Here is a 22,889-nt window from a genome sequence, read left to right on the forward strand (position 1 = left end):
TTCTTGATGAGTCTGGCTAATGGCTTATCAATTTTGTTTATCTTCTCAAAGAACCAACTTTTAGTTTTATTGATCTTTGCTATTGTTTTCTTTGTTTCTATCTCATTTATTTCTGCTCTTATCTTTATGATTTCTTTCCTTCTGCTAACTTTGGGTTTTGTTTGTTCTTCTTTCTCTAGTTTCTTTAGGTGTAAGGTTAGATTGTTTACTTGAGATTTTTCTTGTTTCTTTAGGTAGGCTTGTATAGCTATAAACTTCCCTCTTAGAACCGCTTTTGCTGCATCCCATAGGTTTTGGGTCGTCGTGTTTTCATTGTCATTTGTCTCTAGGTATTTTTTAATTTCCTCTTTGATTTCTTCAGTGATCTTTTGGTTATTTAGTAACGTATTGTTTAGCCTCCATGTGTTTGTCTTTTTTACGTTTTTTTCCCTGTAATTCATTTCTAATCTCATAGCGTTGTGGTCAGAAAAGATGCTTGGTATGATTTCAATTTTCTTAAATTTACTGAGGCTTGATTTGTGACCCAAGATGTGATCTATCCTGGAGAATGTTCCGTGCGCACTTGAGAAGAATGTGTAATCTGCTGTTTTTGGATGGAATGTCCTATATATATCAATTAAATCTATCTGGTCTATTGTGTCATTTAAAGCTTCTGTTTCCTTATTTATTTTCATTTTGGATGATCTGTCCATTGGTGTAAGTGAAGTGTTAAAGTCCCCCACTATTATTGTGTTACTGTCGATTTCCTCTTTTATAGCTGTTAGCAGTTGCCTTATGTATTGAGGTGCTCCTATGTTGGGTGCATATATATTTATAGTTGTTATATCTTCTTCTTGGATTGATCCCTGGATCATTATGTAGTGTCCTTCCTTGTCTCTTGTAACATTCTTTATTTTAAAGTCTATTTTATCTGATATGAGTATAGCTACTCCAGCTTTCTTTTGATTTCCATTTGCATGGAATATCTTTTTCCATCCCCTAACTTTCAGTCTGTATGTGTCCCTAGGTCTAAAGTGGGTCTCTTGTAGACAGCATATATATGGGTCCTGTTTTTGTGTCCATTCAGCCAGTCTATGTCTTTTGGTTGGGGCGTTTAATCCATTCACGTTTAAGGTAATTATCGATATGTATGTTCCTATGACCATTTTCTTAATTGTTTTGGGTTTGTTTTTGTAGGTCCTTTTCTTCTCTTGTGTTTCCCACTTAGAGAAGTTCCTTTAGCATTTGTTGTAGAGCTGGTTTGGTGGTGCTGAATTCTCTTAGCTTTTGCTTGTCTGTAAAGCTTTTGATTTCTCCATCAAATCTAAATGAGATCCTTGCCGGGTAGAGTAATCTTGGTTGTAGGTTCTTCCCTTTCATCACTTTAAGTATATCATGCCACTCCCTTCTGGCTTGCAGAGTTTCTGCTGAGAAATCAGCTGTTAACCTTATGGGAGTTCCCTTGTATGTTATTTGTCGTTTTTCCCTTGCTGCTTTCAATAATTTTTCTTTGTCTTTAATTTTTGCCACTTTGATTACTATGTGTCTCGGCGTGTTTCTCCTTGGGTTTATTCTGTATGGGACTCTCTGCGCTTCCTGGACTTGGGTGGCTATCTCCTTTCCCATGTTAGGGAAGTTTTCGACTATAATCTCTTCAAATATTTTCTCTGGTCCTTTCTCTCTCTCTTCTCCTTCTGGGACCCCTATAATGCGAATGTTGTTGCGTTTAATGTTGTCCCAGAGGTCTCTTAGGCTGTCTTCATTTCTTTTCATTCTTTTTTCATTATTCTGTTCTGCAGCAGTGAATTCCACCATTCTGTCTTCCAGGTCACTTATCCGTTCTTCTGCCTCAGTTATTCTGCTATTGATTCCTTCTAGTGTAGTTTTCATTTCAGTTATTGTATTGGTCATCTCTGTTTGTTTGTTCTTTAATTCTTCTAGGTCTTTGTTAATCATTTCTTGCATCTTCTCAATCTTTGCCTCCATTCTTATCCCGAGGTCCTGGATCATCTTCACTATCATTATTCTGAATTCTTTCTCTGGAAGGTTGCCTATCTCCACTTCATTTAGTTGTTTTTCTGGGGTTTTTTCTTGTTCCTTCATCTGGTATATAGCCCTCTGCCTTTTCATCTTCTCTATCTTTCTGTAACTGTGGTTTTTGGTCCGCAGGCTGCAGGATTGTAGTTTTTCTTGCTTCTGCTCTCTGCCCTCTGGTGGTTGAGGCTATCTAAGAGGCTTGATGGGAGGCTCTGGTGGTGGGTAGAGGTGACTGTTGCTGTGGCGGTCAGAGCTCAGTAAAACCTTAATCCACTTGACTGTTGATGGGTGGGGCTGGGTTCCCTCCCTGTTGGTTGTTTTGCCTGAGGCAACCCAACACTGGAGCCTACTCGTGCTCTTTGGTGGGGTTAATGGCAGACTCTGGGAGGGCTCACGGCAAGGAGGACTTCCCAGAACCTCGGCTGCCAGTGTCCTTATCCCCACGGTGAAACAGAGCCACCACTCGCCTCTGCAGGAGACCCCCCAACACCAGCAGGTAGGTCTGGTTCAGTCTCCCCCAGGGTCACTGCTCCTTCCCCTGGGTCCCGATGCACACATTACTTTGTGTGTGCCCTCCAAGAGTGGGGTCTCTGTTTCCCCCAGTCCTGTCAAAGTCCTGCAATCAATTCCCACTAGGCTTCAAAGTCTGATTCTCTAGGAATTCCTTCTCCCGTAGCCGGACCCCCAGGTTGGGAAGCCTGACGTGGGGCTCAGAACCTTCACTCCAGTGGGTGGACTTCTGTGGTATAAATGTTCGCCAGTCTGTGAGTCACCCACCCAGCAGTTATGGGATTTGATTTTACTCTGATTGCGCCCCTCCTACCGTCTCACTGTGGCTTCTCCTCTGTCCTTGGATGTGGGGTATCCTCCTTGGTGAAGTCCAGGTTCTTCCTGTCAATGATTGTCCAGCAGCCAGTTTTGATTCTGGTGCTCTCGCAAGAGGGAGTGAGAGCACGTCCTTCTACTCCGCCATCTTGGTTAATCCCAAAGAACCAGCTTTTAGTTTTGTTGATCTTTGCCATCGTATCCTTCATTTCTTTTTCATTTATTTCTCATCTGATGTTTATGATTTCTTTCCGTTTGCTAACTTTGGGGTTTTTTTTTGTTTTTCTCTCTGTAATTGCTTTAGGTGTAAGCTTAGGTTGTTTATTTGAGATGTTTCTTGTTTCTTAAGGTAGGATTTTATTGCTATAAACTTCCCTCTTAGAACTGCTTTTGCTGCATCCCATAGGTTTTGTGTCACCGTGTTTTCATTGTCATTTGTTTCTAGGTATTTTTTGATTTCCTCTTTGATTTCTTCAGTGATCTCTTGGTTATTAAGTAGTGTATTGTTTAGCCTCCATGTGTTTGTATTTTTTACAGATTTTTTTCCCATAATTGATATGTAGGCTCATAGCGTTGTGGTCGGAAAAGATACTTGATGCGATTTCAATTTTCTTAAATTTACCAAGGCTTGATTTGTGACCCAAGATATGATCTATCCTGGAGAATCTTCCATGAGCACTTGAGAAAAATGTGTATTCTGTTGTTTTTGGGTGGAATGTCCTATAAATATCAATGAAGTCCATCTTGTTTAATGTATCATTTAAAGCTTGTGTTTCCTTATTTATTTTCATTTTGGATGATCTGTCCATTGGTGAAAGTGGGGTGTTAAAGTCCCCTACTATGATTGTGTTACTGTTGATTTCCCCTTTTATGGCTGTTAGTATTTGCCTTATGTATTGAGGTGCTCCTATGTTGGGTGCATAAATATTTACAATCGTTATATCTTCTTCTTGGATCGATCCCTTGATCATTATGTAGTGTCCTTCTTTGTCTCTTGTAATAGACTTTATTTTAAAGTCTATTTTGTCTGATATGAGAATTGCTACTCCAGCTTTGTTTTGATTTCCATTTGCATGGAATATCTTTTTCCATCCCCTCACTTTCAGTCTGTATGTGTCCTTAGGTCTGAAGTGGGTCTCTTTTAGACAGCATATATACGGGTCTTGTTTTTGTATCCATTCAGCCAGTCTGTGTCTTTTGGTGGGAGCATTTAATCCATTTACATTTAAGGTAATTACTGATATGTATGCTCCTATTCCCATTTTCTTAAATGTTTTGGGGTATTTTTTGTAGGTGTTTTCCTTCTCTTGTGTTTCTTGCCTAGAGAAGTTCCTTTAGCATTTGTTGTAAAGCTGGTTTGGTGGTGCTGAAGTCTCTCAGCTTTTGCTTATCTGTAAAGGTTTTAACTTCTCCATCAAATCTGAATGAGATCCTTGCTGGGTAGAGTAATCTTGGTTGTAGGTTTTTCTCCTTCATCACTTTAAATATGTCCTGCCACTCCCTTCTGGCTTGCAGAGTTTCTGCTGAAAGGTCAGCTGTTAACCTTATGGGGATTCCCTTGTGTGTTATTTGTTGTTTATCCCTTGCTGCTTTTAATATGTTTTCTTTATATTTAATTTTTGATAGTTTGATTAATATGTGTCTTGGTGTGTTTCTCCTTGGATTTATCCTGTATGGGACTCTCTGTGCTTCCAGGACTTGATTAACTATTTCCTTTCCCATATTAGGGAAGTTTTCAACTATAATGTCTTCAAATATTTTCTCAGTCCCTTTCTTTTTCTCTTCTTCTTCTGGGACCCCTATAATTCGAATGTTGGTGCATTTATTGTTGTCCCAGATGTCTCTGAGACTGTCCTCAGTTCTTTTCATTCTTTTTTCTTTATTCTGCTCTGCAGTAGTTATTTCCAGTATTTTATCTTCCAGGCCACTTATCCGTTCTTCTGCCTCAGTTATTCTGCTATGGATCCCTTCTAGAGTATTTTTAATATCATTTATTGTGTTGTTCATCGTTGCTTGGTTCCTCTTTAGTTCTTCTAGGTCCTTGTTAATTGTTTCTTGCATTTTGTCTATTCTTTTTCCAAGATTTTGGATCATCTTTACTATCATTATTCTGAATTCTTTTTCAGATAGACTGCCTATTAAAAAATATGGAATGCTTCACGAATTTGCATGTCATCCTTGCGCAGGGGCCATGCTAATCTTCTCTGTATCATTCCAATTTTAGTATATGTGCTGCCGAAGCAAGCACTGGACATTATTTCTGCACATATTCTTTCTGTCTCTTTGTCATTATCTCTGTGTCCTAAAGCCTTCTGAACCTCTGTTTATTTTTCTCTATTCTTTTTTCTCTCTATTCCTCAGACTAGAATAATTCAATTAACCTATCTTCAATTTCATTGATTGTTTCTTCTGCCTGCTCAAGTCTACTGCTAAGTCCCTCTGGTGAAATTTTCATTTCAGTTGTTATACTTTTCAACTCCACATTTTTATTTGGTTCCTTTTTATAATTTTGATCTCTATTGATCTTCTCTATTTGATAGTCTCTCATTCTTATAAATTCATTTAGTTCTTTAGACATGGTTTCCTTAGCCCTTTGAACTTATTTAAAATAGTCAATTTAAAGTTTTTGCCCAGTAAGTCCAATGTCTGGGTTTCTCAGAGACAGTGTCAATTGGTTGCATTTTTCCCTATGTATGGGTCATAGTTTCTTGTTTCTTTGCATGTTCCATACTTTATTGTTGAAAACTAAGCATTTCAAATAATACTGTGTAGCAACTCTGGAAATCAGATTCTCTCTGCCTCCCAGGGTTTGTTGTTTCTGTTTGCCTAGTAGCTTTTCTGAACTCATTCTATGAAGCCTTTTTCTTGGTTGGTGTGGCCACTGAAGTCACTACGTGGTTTTCTTAATGACCAGTTAGTGATCAGACAGAGATTTCCTTAAACACCTGGGACTAATAAGTCTCCCAGTCTTTGCCGAGGGCCTCTGTGTGCATCTTAGAGAAGTCCTTCAACAACCACTCATATAGATTACAACTCTGCTTTGGCCTCACTTGCTACTTGCACAGACCTCAAGGTCAATCAGAGGTGAGAGCTTAGGACATTTTCAGGTCTTCTTTTGAGTGTGTGCATGGCCCTATGCATGTGCATGACTGTCTAGATTCCCAGAAATATGTATGAGATTTTCAAAGCCCCTATGGGCATCTCATTCCTCAGTCTTTCCTTTTAAGCTTTTTGATTAGTCTAATATTTGCCCCACCTGTATCCATTACCTCAGGCCACTGTGCTGCTAAAACATTCAAAAACATCCCCCCATCCCCAGAAAGTTTTAGCACTAGGTAGGTTTGAGTGAGGTGGACTAAAGACAAGCCTTTTGAGTGGAGTCTTTCAGGGAACTACCAGACAGGTAAAATAATGACTTCTCTTTGGAAATGGGGCTTTGAAAGAGCTGAAGCCCTGTTTTGCTCCCTCCAATCCTGGGAATGGAAGCTGTTACTTTTCAACGCTGTGCAGAACTGGAAAGTGGGAGATGGGATTAAGGTTAGTTGAAAATGCCACAAAGCTTGCCATCCTTCCTGAGATTTAGCCTTTTTCTTGCCTAAATGCTCCCTGGGTTGCTGCAAGCCTTGGTTGGTTCCCAGAGGTCTGACATTTTTTTGTCAGTTTTTTTGTTTTACTTTTATGGAGGAGTGCTCTTGGAGGTTCTCCTTCTGCAGTTTCACTCTTTTAATTAATTTTTAAATTTAAGAGTATAGTTGACCCTTGAACAGTATGGGTGTTAGGGAAACTGACCCTCCAAGCAATTGAAAAATCCATGTGTACCTCATAGTCAGTCCTCCATATCTGTGGTTCCTCAGTAAACGCCATTCCTCCTTATCTGAGGTTCTGCATCCCTGCATTCAACCAACCCTGTATAGTGTAGTACTGTAGTATTTACTATTGAAAAAAATTCGTGGATAAGTTGACCTGGGCAGTTCAAACCCCCATTGTTCAAAGGTCAATGGTATTTCTAACATTTGTGAGATTTGGGAGTGGGTGTTTCACAAGTTAGTTTTAAAGTTCACATGAAAAATAAACAGTGAAGCGTAACTTGAAAATCCTTAAAAAAAGTAATGATATAAGAACAGCCCCACCTAGTATTAAGACATATTTTAAAAGTACAATTATTAAAATAACATAGTACTGACAATAAATAGATCAATGGAACAGAAACAAGAGTCTAGAAGAGAAACCAATATGTATGATAATTTAGTGTATAATATCAATGGCAATGCGTGTCAGTGAGGAAGAGATATTTAGTGAATTTACTAACATTAGGAAAAAATTATGTTGGATTCTTATCTAATTTCTTGCAACAAAATAAATTCCAAATGTATCAAAGGTTTAAACATAAAATGAAAAATCATTAAAATAATGGGGAAATAATCTTTTCTATTTTAACATCTTTACTGGAGTATAATTGCTTTACAATGGTATGTTAGCTTCTGCTTTATATCAAAGTGAGTCAGCTATGCATATACATATATCCCCATATCTCCTCCCTCTTGTGTCTGCCTCCCAGCCTCCCTATCCCACCCCTCTAGGTGGTCACAAAGCACCGAGCTGACCTCCCTGTGCTATGCGGCTGCTTCCCACTAGCTATCTATTTTACATTTGGTAGTGTGTATATGTCCATGCCACTCTCTCACTTCGTCCCAGCTTCCCCTTCCCCTTCCCCTTCCCTATGTCCTCAAGCCCATTCTCTACGTCTGCATCTTTATTCCTGTCCTGCCCCTAGGTTCATCAAAACCATATTTTTTTTTTTAGATTCCGTATATATGTGTTAGCATATGGTATTTGTTTTTCTCTTTCTGACTTACTTCGCTCTGTATGACAGACTCTATGTACATCCACCTCACTACAAATAACTCAATTTCGTTTCTTTTTATGGCTGAGTAATATGCCATTGTATATATGTGCCACATCTTCTTTATCCACTCATCTGTCGGTGGACACTTAGGTTGCTTGCATGTCCTGGCTATTGTAAATAGTGCCGCAATGAACATTGTGGTACATGACTCTTTTTGAATTATGGTTTTCTCAGGGTATATGCCGAGTAGTGGGATTGCTGGGTCGTATGGTAGTTCTAATTTTAGTTTTTTAAGGAACCTCCATACTGTTCTCCATAGTGGCTGTATCAATTTACATTCCCACCAACAGTGCAAGAGGGTTCCCTTTTCTCCACACCCTCTCCAGCATTTGTTGTTTATAGATTTTCTGATGATGCCCATTCTAACTGGTGTGAGGCGATACCTCATTGTAGTTTTGATTTGCATTTCTCTAATGATTAGTGATGTTGAGCATTCTTTCATGTGTTTGTTGGCAATCTGTATATCTTCTTTGGAGAAATGTCTGTTTAGGTCTTCTGCCCATTTTTGGATTGGGTTGTTTGTTTTTTTGATATTGAGCTGCATGAGCTGCTTGTAAATTTTGGAGATTAATCCTTTGTCCGTTGCTTCATTTGCAAATATTTTCTCCCATTCTGAGGGTTGTCTTTTTGTCTTGTTTATGGTTTCCTTCACTGTGCAAAAGCTTTTAAGTTTCATTAGGTCTGATTTGTTTATTTTTGTTTTTATTTCCATTTCTCTAGGAGGTGGGTCAAAAAGGATCTTGCTATGATTTATGTCATAGAGTGTTCTGCCTATGTTTTCCTCTAAGAATTTGATAGTATCTGGCCTTACATTGAGGTCTTTAATCCATTTTGAGTTTATTTTTGTGCATGGTGTTAGAGAGTGTTCTAATTTCATTCTTTTACATGTAGCTGTCCAGTTTTCCCAGCACCCCTTATTGAAGAGGCTGTCTTTTCTCCATTGTATATTCTTGCCTCCTTTATCAAATATAAGGCGACCATATGTGTGTGGGTTGGGAAAATTATCTTTGAGTAAGTAAAACACTATGGAAGGAACTCAAATATTCATCAAAGTAAAATAGATAAGCACATGTGGTATATTCATACATGACAATAATATACAACAATGAAAATAAATGAACTATAGCCATCCACAACAACATGCTTGAGTCTTAGAAACATAATGATGAGTTTCCTTTCATATGGAATTAAATATGAGCAAAATAAACTATATTTTTAGGGATGCATACAAATGAGGTAAAATTGTAAAGAAGCAAAAGGAAATGATTATTACAGGAATCAGGATGGTGGTTACCTCTGGGGTAATGGTGATACTGTGAACAGGAGGGACCCATAGGAGGCTTCTGGGTGATGGCAATATTCCGTTTCTTGACTTGGGTTAGTGACTTTATGGGTGTTTATTTGATAGTAATTCATTAAACTGTTCACATAGGTTTATGAACTTTCCTGTATGATGGTTATATTGCACCATAAAAGAAGAAAAATCAAAAACAGGACATAGTTTGCTGTCTAGTATTTAGCATTATATCTTGGGCAAATTTTAATTTTGACATTATTTATATTTTTTAACGTCTTCCTAGATTCCTCTAGATTCATAGTTCCTAGCATTTAAAGGAATCTCTCACTTTTCTCAAGGGGTTCTGCAGCCCACTTTCTACGGAATGCTACAATATCAGTAATTAAATCATATTAGAGAGACATATGGAAAGCCACATATATGTGAATGACTCCTATCACAATTCCATTCCACTGCTACGTGGGATAAGCCTGGCTTTATCTTTCTTCCAGTATAATCTGGATTTCGCTTCTAGATCCATATAAAGCTGACCTCCAGTCCTGTGTTTATAGGATTGAATTTATTCACTTAATTTATAAGGATGAAATTTACCTTTCAAGGCTGTTGTGGCTTGAAATGCATGGTGGCTACTATGTATTTTAATGAAACAAGACAAATAATAGCCTAAATGATTGCTCTAGAACCAGATAATAATGTTCTTTCATTGCATACATTTAAGGGAAATGGTTTTTAAAAATGGGTTTGATGTGATTGCCTGTTGCTTCATCTCATTGGTTGATTTTTTTTTTTTAACAATGGATCCTGACCTTTCTCCCCCATATACCCTAGGACATTTGTTTACTCACTGCTCACTAGAGGGAGGCCGTTTCCAGTTGTATTCCTTTTCAGAGGCTTTGTCTTCTGCATGGGAAATGGACTCCTCCAAGGCTACTATCTGGTTTACTGTGCTGAATACCCTGCTGAGTGGTACACAGACATACGGTTTAGCTTGGGTAAGTGAATCTGACTGCTTCTCACCCATACCCCAGTTAACACCCCTTCCCACAGGCTAAATCACCATTACCTCTCCCTATCCTATTGCAATAACCTTCCAAGGATTCCATTCCTTCCATACCCACCCCACGACCACCTCCACCCTGGTCTTTTCTCTGTATAGCAGCCTGAGAGATCTTTGAAAAACATCGTGTCATTACCCATCTCATAACCCTCCAATGCATTTCTGTTACTCTCAGGATAAAATACAAATTTCTTACCACTGCCTATGAAACCCAAATGTTCTTGGTCCTGCCCCATCTCCTGACTTCATTTCCTATCTCCATCCATCTCACTGTGCTGTAGCCTCAGTGGCTTTCCTGCTGGACCTGGAATACTCAAGTTTGTCCTGCTCCAGAGCTGTTGTATAGACTACACCCTCTGTGTAGAATGCTCAGTCCCTGTATACTTGGGGAGCTTGCTCCCTCCCTTTATTTAGGTCTCTATTAATTCACACCTCCTCAGAGAGACTTTTCCTGACCACCTATCCAAAGTAGTAGAAAACACTGATCATTGAATTTTTTTCATTATCTGCAAGAGGAACTAAAGTTCTTTACTAAAGTAAAGGTTCAACTGTTTGTACATTATTTTGGCTCAAAGGAAAAAGGCAGAGATTATCCTTAATCCCTCTCTTGACATCACATATCGTGTTCTCTCCATCAGCTTAGTACAGCTGCCTCTAGTTCTAAAACATGTGCCGACTGAGCTCAGCTCTCCATGACCGCACTAACTTCATCCTGGTCTGAGCAAGGATGACCTCTTGCCTGGACTGCCATGGTGACCTTTAGGCTAAACTTCCTACTTCCAGTCCTGACCTTCAGCAGCTCCTTCTCCACACAGCAGTCAGAGGGAACATTTGAACACACGAATGGCCAGAGGATTAGTTGTACGAATGCTGGTACATGCACCCAATGGAGTATTCTGGAGCCACAAAAACAATCAAACAAAGCAAAACAAAAGCAAGGAATGTCTCTGTGCTCATTTGGAGACATCTCTAGAACACGTGGTTAAATAAAAATAAAGTGTGCACAGTGTGTATAGTATGCTGCTTTTTGTGTAAAAAATTGGAGGAGGAACTATTGGATTGATAAAAAGGAAACTGTTTTTAAAAAGGGTATCTGTAGGGTTTGGGGTAAAGAGAATGGGATGGTGGGCAGAAATTTTCTTTTAATATAGTTTTGTCCTTTGAATCATGAAACTTCATAACTTAATTAAAAATCCAAATGAAAGTCGCTCAACACTGAGAACAGATAAATAAATGTACCTAACTGTATAGTTATTAAACTGATCCCATAACCACACAAGAAAATGATTTATGCCAGTTTACAGGAAATACAAAGAATAAAATAAGTTAGATGCCACCATGAGGAAGTAAGCCAGTCTTATCTAGAAAGGGGGGCTTTCTGAGGGACCACTGTCTGGTCTTTTTAAGAAGTCAGTGTCCTAAAAAAAAAAAAAGACAGGGGTCTGGGCTAGATGAAAATGGCCTTAAAGGATGTAATGACCAGATGTCAGGTGTGGTCCTATATTGGACTTTGGTTTACATGAACCAGCTAGAAGTGGTATTCTGGGGACATTTGAGGAAATTGGAATATACCTAGATGTTACATAAGATGAAGATCTGGAAGGACATGCACCAAAGTGTTTAATGGTGGTAGTTCCTGGGTGGTAGGAACAAAGTGTCTTGGTTTCCTTATTTCTGCTAATTAGCATTTCATCTTCCACAAAACATATATACTTCTTTTGTAATGATAATAAACTGACATCAGATCCTATTCTCCCCTGCTTAAAACCTGCCATCGGCTTCCTGTTGCAGTTAAAAATCCACACTCCTCACCGTATCCTGTAGAGCTTGATGGCATTTTGAAAGTTACCATCCTCTTCTCATCTCCTCATTACCACCCCCCCCGCCACCCCTCCCCCATCTATCTTAAAGCGTTAACTGTAGCACCTTCCTTCTGTTTCTTAGACATGCTAAACCTATACTAGCCTCAGGACCTTTGCATCTATTAGTCCCTCTACCAGAATGCTCTTCCTCAGATCTTTGTATTCTCATTATTCAAATCATAGGACAGATGCCAGCTCTTCAGAAAAGCTTTCCCTATTGACCTCATCTAAAGTAGAGACACTTCCTCCCCACCCCAATTCACTCCTTATCTCCTTATCCTACTTTGATTTTCTGCTTTGTAGAGATATTATGTGATTTAAAATTTTTCATTATTTTAATTCATTTCTGTGTTTCTCCACTGAAATGTAAGCTCTATGAGAACAGACACCTTGACTGTTTTTCTCACTACTATATCCCTGGTGTTTAGGACAGTGCTTGGTACATAGTAAGACCTCAACACATGTTATCTGAATAAATGAATGAAAGAATCAACACATGAATGAGTCTCATACCATCCTTGTAAGATAGGTACTGTTAGAATCTACATTTTACAGATAAGAAAACTGAGGCTGAGAGAGGTTAAGTGACTTGTCCAAGGACACACAGACATCGAATCTAAGGTGCCTGCTTTTCCACTGCTGTGCATGCTATCTCCCCTCCCTCTCCCACCCCCTTGTCCTCCCTCCACCGGTGTCCCTTCCCAGGTTTCCTTTCTTCCAGGCTAATAATCTTTTGACAAGACAACATTATCAATCATTGTTTCATATCATAGCAAATGAGGTGAGAGTAGATGTGACTGTTTTTAATTCAACTGTTCTTGCTTTTTGCCTGATGTATTTTGTTTTTTTAGATTTATTTTATTATATTTTTATTTTTGGCTGCGTTGGGTCTTCGTTGCTGCATGTGTGCTTTCTCTAGTTGTGGCAAACAGGGGCTACTCTTTGTTGTGGTGCACGGGCTTCTCATTGTGGTGCCTTCTCTTGTTGCAGAGCACGGGCTCTAGGTGCACAGGCTTCAATAGTTGCAGCATGTGGGCTCAGTAGTTGTGGCACATAGGCTTCAGTAGTTGTGGTGAGCGGGCTCAGTAGTTGTGGCTTGCAGGCTTAGTTGCTCCGTGGCATGTTGGATCTTCCCAGACCAGGGATCGAACCCATGTCCCCTGCACTAGCAGGCAGATTCTTAACCACTGTGCCACCAGGGAAGTCCCCTGCCTGATGTATTTTGATCAGCACAAATACACTTGGCTGAGAGCTGGGGTTGGGCGTCTATGTGAAACAGTGAGTGATTCTGGGCCCATTGGGACGTAATACATAGCATCCCTGACCCCAGCTCTCCTCATCTCAGACCAGGGCCCTTTCTGTACCTGTGAATGGGGAAGGGGAGTGTGTGTGTGAACTGGCCGTGGTGGAAACCAGTTTGCTAGGTGCCAAGCTCTCCAATTACTTCCATGAGCGTGGGTATATCAATCAGTAGTGCTCTCAGCAATAAGTCACAGAAACCCAACTCTTAGTGACTTAAATAATTAAGAATGGATATTTCTTACTAACAAGATTGTCCGAAGGTAGGTGGCGTCGGCATTCCTTCAGCTGCTTGCTGGTGTCCTTAAGGTCCCAGGCACTTTCTGCTCCACTGTTGTGAGCATATTTACTTCTAGTCCTCATCACAGCCACTTCATGGCTGCAAGACGTTTCCTGTAGCTCAAGGCATCGCATCTGGCAATGAAGGAAGAGGGAAGCCATAGAGGCACTGGTCCCATTTGGCCCCCTTTATCAGAAAAGCAGATTTCCAAGGAAACCTCCAGAAGACGTCCCTTTACATCCTCTTGGCAGAACTAGGTCACAAGACCGTCTCTCAGCCTCTGTAGTGGGGGTGGCAAAGGAGAAGGGATTAGAGTTGGCTGTTGAGTTTACTGACCATGGTTTGATTATCTGTGAATGGGCTGAAAGCTTGCTATTTATTCATTCATTTATTTGTTTATTTACTTATTTAAGTATTGCATGATGGTAGGGCCTCCCTCTCTCCTTTCCCACTTGCCTCTATCACGTGACACTGTGCATTTTCAGCCCTTTGGTTTATGAAACAGCACAGCCCCTTCATTCAAGTTTAGGACCAGGGTTAGTTGCCCCCTCCCCCCCTTTTTGCCTTAGTTTCATTCTTAAAATTCAAAGTCAAATGCCCTTCCCTTCATTTTTAGAAAAACAACAACAACAACAAAAACTTTAGATTGTGAGAAAAACACGAAAAACAGGATACATTTTTAATTTCTCCCCCTCTTCTTTGCCAAGGTGTCTTCTTATTTACTTTGGGAATGGGAATCAACATTCATAGTGACTATATATTGCGCCAGCTCAGGAAGCCTGGAGAAATCATCTATAGGATTCCACAAGGTAATGTCTCCCCTGCACTCCAGATTCCCACTCCTCCTTGAGAGCCTGTCTCAGGAATTACACTATGAGTAACAAAGGGACAGGGGGCAGAGAGGGCACAGATGACACAATATATCCCAATATGTCCCTGACTTCTCCTCCACATCCCATCCTACCCCACAGCACATTTGCAGTCCTCATCTGAACCTGGAAGTTCAAGAGAAGAGCCCCCAGGATGGTTCATGATCACAATACCCTGAAGGTGGGGGGAGGGAGGGGTTTGGGGTAGGGTGAAAGTAGGCTGCCTCTTAGTTGCAGTAGGTAAGATTATTATGTGCTGTACTGGGGTTCTCCAGAGAAATAGAACCAATAGAATATAGGTATAGATATTGATAAATAAAGAGATTCATTATGAGGAATTGGCTCACATGACTATGGAGGCTGAGAAATCCCATGATCTTCCATCTACATGGTGGAGCCCGCAGAGAGTAGGCAGTGTAATTTCCAGTCTGAGTCCCAAGGCCTGAGAACTGGGAGAGCTTCCGTGTAAGTTCCAGTCTGAATGCAGGAGAAGACCAATGTCCCAGCTCAAAAACAGAGAGTGAATTCTCCCTTACCCTGTTTTTTGTTCTATTCAGGCCTCCAGTGGATTGGATGCCCATCAACCCTGGGGAGGACAATCTGCTTTACTCAGTCTGTTGATTCAAATGTTAATCTTATCCAGAAACACCCTCACAGGCACACCCAGAAATAATGGTCAACCAAATATCTGGGCACCCCATGGCCAGTCAACTTGACACAAAAAATTAACAATCGTATGTACGGAGTGTCCATCCTTCCTAGGTTAGCAAATGAAGCCTAATCATGCATGACCAACAAATTTGTCCTCTTCAATAAGTCTCACTAGACTTACCTAGTGAGTAGTCAGGGGGTAGTATTTGTTTATTTCCTGCCACTCGTATGTTCTAAAAGGTGTAGAGAACCATATTTACGTAATCAAAAATTAGGATGGGAAGTCTAACAAGTACAAGTGCATTTTCAGAGATTAAGGTGCAGAATATTTGAAGTCCTAACTGTTCCCAAGTAACCAAGGTGTGAGGTTGACAAGTATAAGCAGGTGGGAGTGAATTCGTCCAAGTCATCCTTCAACATTTTTATGTGGGTATTTGTGTAGGTCAATGGCTCTCACCCTTTTTGATGTAAGTGCAACTCTTTATTTACATTTAAAAATTACTGAATTACGACATGATGTTGGCATAGACTAATATCCACTGATTAAAAAAATAATGACAAAGCTACTTTGAATTCGGTAACACTTAAATGAATTTGAATGTTGCTAACATCCTTTCAGTACCTACATCAAACAAAAATAATACTGTATGTTGAGATACACCATTTGCTATATTCACAGACTACTTATAGACCCTTTGCAGTAGGCCAGTGTTTCCTCCTGGGGAATTACAGGTCAGGAACTGCTGATGCAATATCATCCTTAAGGAAGATAACTTTAAGGGGCTTTGATTTTTTGTCTTCATTCAGTAACTAGAAAAATAGAGAAGAGCAGAGAAAGCTCTTAAAAGTTAAATTGCCAAAGTTAGTCCCCAACTATTAAGTTATGTTAGATAATGACTTAAAAACAAAATTTTCTTTGTATAAGTATGGAAAGAAAAAATTGTTTGGGGTGAAACTTTCCCAGTTTAGCGTGGGGCAGAAATATTGAGTGTAGATATATTTCCTAACATTATAAATGTGTTGATTTCTAGATACAGTTTTGAGGTCAGAAATAGAGGTTGGATAGAAAAGGAAATCTTTAAAATCAATAGAAACAGACTTCACCAGCCTCCAGTAGGGCAAAACCCCTGCAGCTCCCACTCTGTACTTTAAACCTGAACAGAGTGTACTGCTTTTCAGAAGTGGGAGGGCAAATGCCAAAGGAGAATCTGACTAATTCTCACATCAGTTCAGGTTTTTATTATTTTCACGTGCTGTGTTCTTTTAATTTGTGTGCGGTGGACGTGCTGTGTGTGTGTCCAGGGAAGGAGTGAGAAGGTGAGTGGTAGCTGGAAATGTTACTTAATAGAACGAAACAATCCCCAACCTCCTGCACCTCATCCTTGTCCTGTCCGGAACCAGTAGTCCAGCAGCTGTTGGAGATTTGTATGGAGCTCATCCAGCAGTTGGGGCCACTCCTCACGATTCCAGGATGTTCTGAGGGCTACAGGATGCTGATGCTGTTCTCCCTTCTCCCCAAGAGGATTCCACCAAACTCCCATTACTCTGAAGGCAGTCCAGCCCCACATTCATCCTAGGTTCCCTTATGTATTTTGGAACAAAGCACAGGGGTTTTAATGCGGCAATGATCTAGCACTGATGATTGACTTGTTGATTCTTCTGCACGCAGGTGGCTTGTTCACGTACGTTTCTGGAGCCAATTTCCTTGGCGAGATCATTGAATGGATCGGCTATGCCCTGGCCACTTGGTCCCTCCCAGCACTTGCATTTGCATTTTTCTCACTTTGTTTCCTTGGGCTGAGAGCTTTTCACCACCATAGGTAAACTTTTCAATCAAGGTGGCAGTGTCCACGTAGCTTTCTTCTCCAAATAGGCTTTTATTAACACACGGAATCAGATACAGACACCGAAGAGATTTTATTTTATTTTTTTAAAAGGTAAGGTTGATACAATTATCCAGACGGATAAATTCTGACTTTTTGGATTTTCACTGAGGTTGGAATTTAGCTGGATGACAGTAACAGTAACAATTTTTTTTCTTCCTATGAGCAAAAACAAACCCAGGTAGACAGGAGCACCAAAGTGACTTGGGAAGCCACATGCCTCCTTGTTGAAGAAGGCTTCCCAGAGAGAAGCACTCAGTGTCCACATGAGTTAGTTGACCCAGGCTCTGTGCCCTCCCATCAGGCTTATCTGTCAATGGCTGCTGTTTGGCAGTGGGCTACAGGTAAGAGGAGGTACAAGATGTAGATTCCATTTCCGTGCTTCAATTCACTTCCGCCACATCTCTCCAAGTGTGTTCCATAGGTGGGAGCCCAGGTTGCACTTTCCTAAGCTTCACAGGTAATTCTGAGGTACAGCCAGGATGGATAACCACTGGGGAAAAGTACTAGCCCTGTACCTAGTGTGCCTACTATTTTTAATTCTAGGTTTGGTGCTAACTGTTCAGGTAATCACAGAGCCCTTGAAACTCTAGGATTATTTTCTTGGAATCTGTGTAATACCAGGGCTTATTTTGGTACTCTCCTCCTTCCTCTACCTCCACCCTCCATAAATCATTACCAAGGTCATTGCTGGCTTCCTGGGAAGATAGGGTCAACAATTATGTACTTGTGTGGTGCAGTTTCAGGACTGTGCCATCTGTTGGGGAATGCTGGGAATTGCAGGGGTTTAGACCCGTTCCCCTGTGGGTCTAGCCTAAAGCTTTACTAACTCCTACCTCCCTCCCAATCCCTGAACCTGGGATGGGGTGAGGACAAAAGAGTTAAGGAAAAGTATCACCGGAAGGGAAAGGGTTACAGACTAAGTTGCTATCAGGCTGTAAAGGCAAATGTCAGATCCCTTCGCTGAAATGGGGCTGGAGGAAAGAGAAAGCCTGTGGTTACTGGTGACAGAGGGGATGGATGCCCAAAGAGAGAACGGACTTGGAACCAGGACCCTGAAGGAACCCCTTATACTCCTGCATAGGTGTTTTAGTCCTGCTAATGATTAATTTCAAAGTTTTGAAGGTTTAAATAAGAATGTGTTCTTTTCCTTGGAGTGGAATTTATGCAGAGACCTGTGAGAAATGAATGAAACAGCAACTCTCCTCATGACGTATTCTTACCCCTTCCTTTGCTTGGTGGGGAAGGGCGCCAGAGGGTGCCCAGCCTGGAAGGGGGTCAGTGTAATAGTTCTCCCCCATTCAGGTAGGCCTGTTGCCCACCAGAGTCAGAGGGGCGGGGGAGAGGACAGGGCATCAGCCAGCAGTTGGAGGGGCCCTGAGAAGGGTGGCCTGTGCTGGGCTTGGTCACGGGAGGGATAGCAATCCCACCAGAGGGTTCTAGCTAGTACAACAGCAAAATCCAAACTGAGGCCCTGTCCTATTATGTCAGCCTGCTTCAGAGGGAAGGGCGGAGGGCATCTTTTTACAGGGCTTACTGGGGTTTGTGAGAAGCAGCTCAGCAGACCTCAAATCACAGCACGGAAAACCAGCCACCTCCTGTGACATATTAATACTATTTGTCCCCCAGTTCAAACTATGGTACTTGAACAGAGTGTACCATCTTAATTATAACTTGAGAGCTGCCAGCTTCAACTAGGTAAGAGAACAGCCTGGTCACTTAAAGGGAAAGCCTTTTTACAAGATGTATTAGTCTCCCTGGGCTGCCGAAACAGATGACCACAAACCGAGTGGCTTAAAGAACAGAAATTTATTCTCTCACTGTTCTGAAGGCAGAAGTCTGAAATCAAGGTGTGGGCAGGGCCACGCTCTCTCTGAAGGCTCGAGGGAAGAATCCTTCCTTGTCTCTTCCTAGCTTCTGGAAGTGGCCGGCAATCTTTGGTGTTCATGGCTTATAGCTGCATCACTCTAATCCCTGCCTCTGTCTTCACGTGGCCTTCTCCCATGTGTGTCTGTTTCTGTGTCTCTTCTTCCCCTTCTCATGAGGACACCAGTCATATTGGATTAAGGGCCCACCCTGCTCCAGTATGACCTCATCTTAATAAATTATATTTGCAGCGACCCTATTTCCAAAATAAGGTCACATTCTCAGGAACTGGGGGTTAGAACGTCAGCATATATTTGGGGGGAACACAATTCAACCCATAATACAAGGTAACATTTTCTTGGCGTTCCCAGGCCTCATGAAGGGCTATCTTCCCTGGGAACATGACCAGTTCTCTAGGGTTAACGTTGCCCATGCTCTTTGGGGTCTCTGGTTCCCTGTATTTCTCAGTTGAATCCACTGAGTACTTCTTTCTGGCTATGATGTATTTTTCATTGGGTAAAATACACATCACATAAAATTTACCATTTTAACAACTTTACATGTATAATCCAGTGGCATCAGGTGCGCTCATCCTATTGTGCGGCCACCGCTGCTGTCCTCTGGCTATTATGTTTATTTCTCAACATGAGAAGCTTCAGCATCTACAAGAGATAGGAAGCAGGAGGGAGGAAGAAGATAGATAGATGGCCATCTGGAAGCGTCAGACCCTGAACAGCTGCAGGCTGATTTGTAACAGGGATTCCAAACAGATCAAACCTCAGTCGTTGACCACTGCTTGGTTGTATTTATAATTATTCCTCTCTTGTCTTTTAGATTCTACCTCAAGATGTTTGAGGACTACCCCAAGTCTCGGAAAGCCCTCATTCCAGTCATCTTTTAAAGAAACCAAGTAAAAAGGGAACAAAGCTCCCACAATCCTGTTGAAAACCATCAAGCTGCTGAACCTGTAACTTTTTAAAGTCCCATTGTGTATATGTAATAGTAGGCCTCTGGCGTTCCGGCAGCTGGCCTGAGGGTTCTGCATGGGCCCCCTTAGTGTTTCCTCCCATCCTCCCTGTCCTGATCGCCTACTGAAGCTTCAACAAGGCCCTTTGTTTTACGCAAAGACATCTACTTCTTAGCTATTCCTCCTAGAAAGTGCAAAGTTCCCTATGTATTTTTTTCTTTGAAAGACCCAAGTGCAGGTGGCTTTATACCTGCTCTGTATCAGTGTAAGACAGCTCTGTAGTCGAGAAAGTTTTGAGTTGAGGGCAGTGCTTATAGAATTTATTAAAGGTGCACATTTGACACGTATACAAATCCGCAGCGATTTAAATTCTGAAGCTGCACGGACCCAGAGCAATTTTTCTTCCAAATGAAAACCCACTCACGTGGGTTTTCCTTAGTTAACTGTGAAAAATGTGAAATGATTAAGTAGACTTTTAATAGGGGAGTTCTGTCTTCATATTGCTGAAAATGCAACGACGCATTGACTCCATTTCAAATGTGTGCATTGTCTTAGTGCCTCTGTCTTCCTGCAGAGTCCACAATCCCTGTTAGAGATATCATAGGCTAATCCAGAAAGCTGGTGTGGGTTTTATTGAAGGTCAGATTTTAATGACCACAAAGAAGAAGAGATGACTCTGGTTGACTACCAAGAGCAAAAAAGTGTTTTACAATAGACGGCAAATTCTTACATTCTTAGAAACTGGTGGGAATATCCAAATAATGAGTGTCAGATAAGGAAATCACCGAATAAGAGCTTATGTTGTTTGCCTGGACAAGATGTGTACCATGATGGTAAAGCATCTCAGAAGCACCCAACAACTCTTCCCTTCTGGAGTTTCTGCGTCACAGTCCTCAGGATCTGATCAAGAAGGCGTTCCCTAGGGGTGCCTTGAACATCAGTTCTCAAAAGTCCTGGGAGCAGAGGCTGAAAATTGCAACCGGAGGGACGCCTCTAGGCAGAAAACCTGCTTTGTTTGGCTCCGACAGTGTTTCTCACAGAGTCTGGTTTTCTTTTTTTGTTTACATTCAAAGTTTCCAAAATTTAAAAATTAGGAGGTTTCTGCATTCTCTAGTGTCTTTTAAAAAGTTGGAGGATCTGGACCCATGGAGCCAGCTAAGAGCTGGGACTGATCAGCTGGTAGACATCAGAATTTGCAGCCTCGGTGGAGGGGTCACCTTTGCATGGGTGCTGAGACTTTGGGCTCTTTAAGGAAGGGGCTGAACATTCATAATTAGAATGTACGACATTTGTCTCTGTAGGTCTAGGTTTGTAGTCAGCATTGGTAATATTTAGCAAACCCCTTTGAGAATGAGCACCAGTTTTATCAGATGTAGTGCTAAGTGCAGAAATTCACTAGGATAAAACACACAGGACACTCAGAAGACCTGAAGATGATGTAGATTACTGAAAAATATAAATTGTAATCATATATATACATGTTTTGCTGTTTAAGTGCCTCTCAAATCATGGATGTTAAGTAATTTTTTTGAATTAAAAGATCCCCAGACTCATGAAGATTTTCATAAAGTGTTGCACTGTGTTTGTTCCCCCTTTATTCTTTTTTTTTTTTTTCCTCCAAGTGTTGCTTCCTTTTTTTCTCTTCTCTCTTCATTTTGCTAACTTGAAACTCAGGGCTCTGAGCTGAAAATAAAAGAGAAATATGACTTATAGAGCTTGTCACACAGCTAAGAAGTCCAAGCAGGTGCAATAAAGGCGCAGGAGAATGTGCTAAGGCTGGAGGCCCCTCCTAGTGTTCAGGGATACACGGGGGAGTGAGAGAAACAGAGTGAAATAAATCTTAAAGTGTAGCTTGGCCTCTGTGAAATAAAAGACTCCTTGTTCTCTCCGTGACATTGAAAACTGCCTTTATTAAATCCTTTATCTTATTACCATGTAAAACATCCAGACCAGTCCTTGAAATGTAATAAGTGCTCAACAAATGATAGCTACTATTTGCCCAGTGTGTGCAATCTCAGGACGAAACTGCTATTCAGCAATTGCATGTTTTTGCCACTAGAAGGTGCTCTCTAGAATTTTATTTAGGCCAACCCTGATTTACTTAGGAAACGCATGTCTGGAAATTTAAGAAATTCTACTGTCATTTCAAGTTAACATGATCGTGGACCTTCTTAATTTAAAAATAGGGTCGAATAACCTTTATGTAATTTTAAATATTTTCTTGATAACAGGTATTCTCTGCTGTAGGGCTATTCAACTAGATTTCTCTGTTTAGGTCTAGAATACGTATGCAGAAGGAATACAATAAAGGTCTGAAGCCTTGCTCATCCCTAAACATATTTCCCTTTTCTCCTAAAACTGGAGTGCAACAAAAATATGGTTAATTTAGGCTTCTTTGGAGTGGTTTTTGAAATTAGGGGCTAAAATATGACAGTGGCTTTTCCTGGTGGGAATGTTTTCCTACTGGCCTGTAGGAGGTGCTGTAATGTTTTGTTTTCAGAATTAAAGGGCCAAAGCACATTTAAGACATCAGCTAAGATTGGGATTGACATATACACACTACTACATATAAAATAGATAACTAATAAGGACCTACTGTATAGCACAGGGAACTCTACTCGATACTCTGTAATGGCCTATATAGGAAAAGAATCTAAAAAAGAGTGGATATATGTACATGTATAACTGACTCACTTTTTGCTGTACACCTGAAACTAACACAACATTGTAAATCATACTCCAATAAAAATTTTTTAAAAATAAAGTAATAAAATTATAAAAAATAAAATAAAAACAAGCAAAAAAATGTAAAATAAGACAATCTAAACAAAATAAAATAGTTAAAAAAAAAAGACATCAGCTAGGTCCACCCCTTTGTATCACAGATGCAGACACTAAGACCCAGTGTTAAATGCCTTCCAAGGTGTTCCATAGCTGGTCTTAACTTGTCCCTTTAAGGATCAGAAGTCTTTTTTTCTTCGTAAAGCACAGCAGACTTTTACAAGAGAGACCCCAGCAGAGCCTACCCAGACAGGTGTGAATTTGAGGCCTGAACACACTCATTCACTCAGCAATCATTTTTGAGTATTTATGATATGAAAAATGGTAAGG

General features: G+C 40.7%; 2 protein-coding genes and 1 long non-coding RNA gene across 4 annotated transcripts in view; 1 reads left to right on the forward strand and 2 right to left on the reverse strand.

The window, feature by feature from the left end:
• The window catches only part of SRD5A2 (steroid 5 alpha-reductase 2), a 65,904-nt gene extending 44,557 nt beyond the window's left edge, over positions 1 to 21,347 (forward strand). The window contains exons 2-5 of the mRNA XM_082427008.1: positions 9,873 to 10,036; positions 14,250 to 14,351; positions 16,732 to 16,882; positions 19,646 to 21,347. Of these exons, the coding sequence (XP_082283134.1) occupies positions 9,873 to 10,036; positions 14,250 to 14,351; positions 16,732 to 16,882; positions 19,646 to 19,712 (484 nt within the window). The 3' untranslated portion in view covers positions 19,713 to 21,347. The remainder of the gene's footprint in view (positions 1 to 9,872; positions 10,037 to 14,249; positions 14,352 to 16,731; positions 16,883 to 19,645) is intronic.
• The window catches only part of LOC309643875, a 115,335-nt gene that overhangs the window by 3,722 nt on the left and 88,724 nt on the right, over positions 1 to 22,889 (reverse strand). The window lies entirely within an intron of this gene.
• The window catches only part of LOC309643867 (uncharacterized protein), a 44,533-nt gene continuing 43,023 nt past the window's right edge, over positions 21,380 to 22,889 (reverse strand). For both annotated transcript variants that reach the window (XM_082427010.1, XM_082427009.1), the window contains exon 3: positions 21,380 to 21,461. In XM_082427010.1, coding sequence (XP_082283136.1) covers positions 21,429 to 21,461 — 33 coding nt within the window. In that variant the 3' untranslated portion in view covers positions 21,380 to 21,428. The remainder of the gene's footprint in view (positions 21,462 to 22,889) is intronic.

Source organism: Balaenoptera physalus (genome assembly GCF_965194825.1).
Source record: "Balaenoptera physalus genome assembly, chromosome: 15".
Taxonomy (NCBI): Eukaryota; Metazoa; Chordata; class Mammalia; order Artiodactyla; family Balaenopteridae; genus Balaenoptera; species Balaenoptera physalus.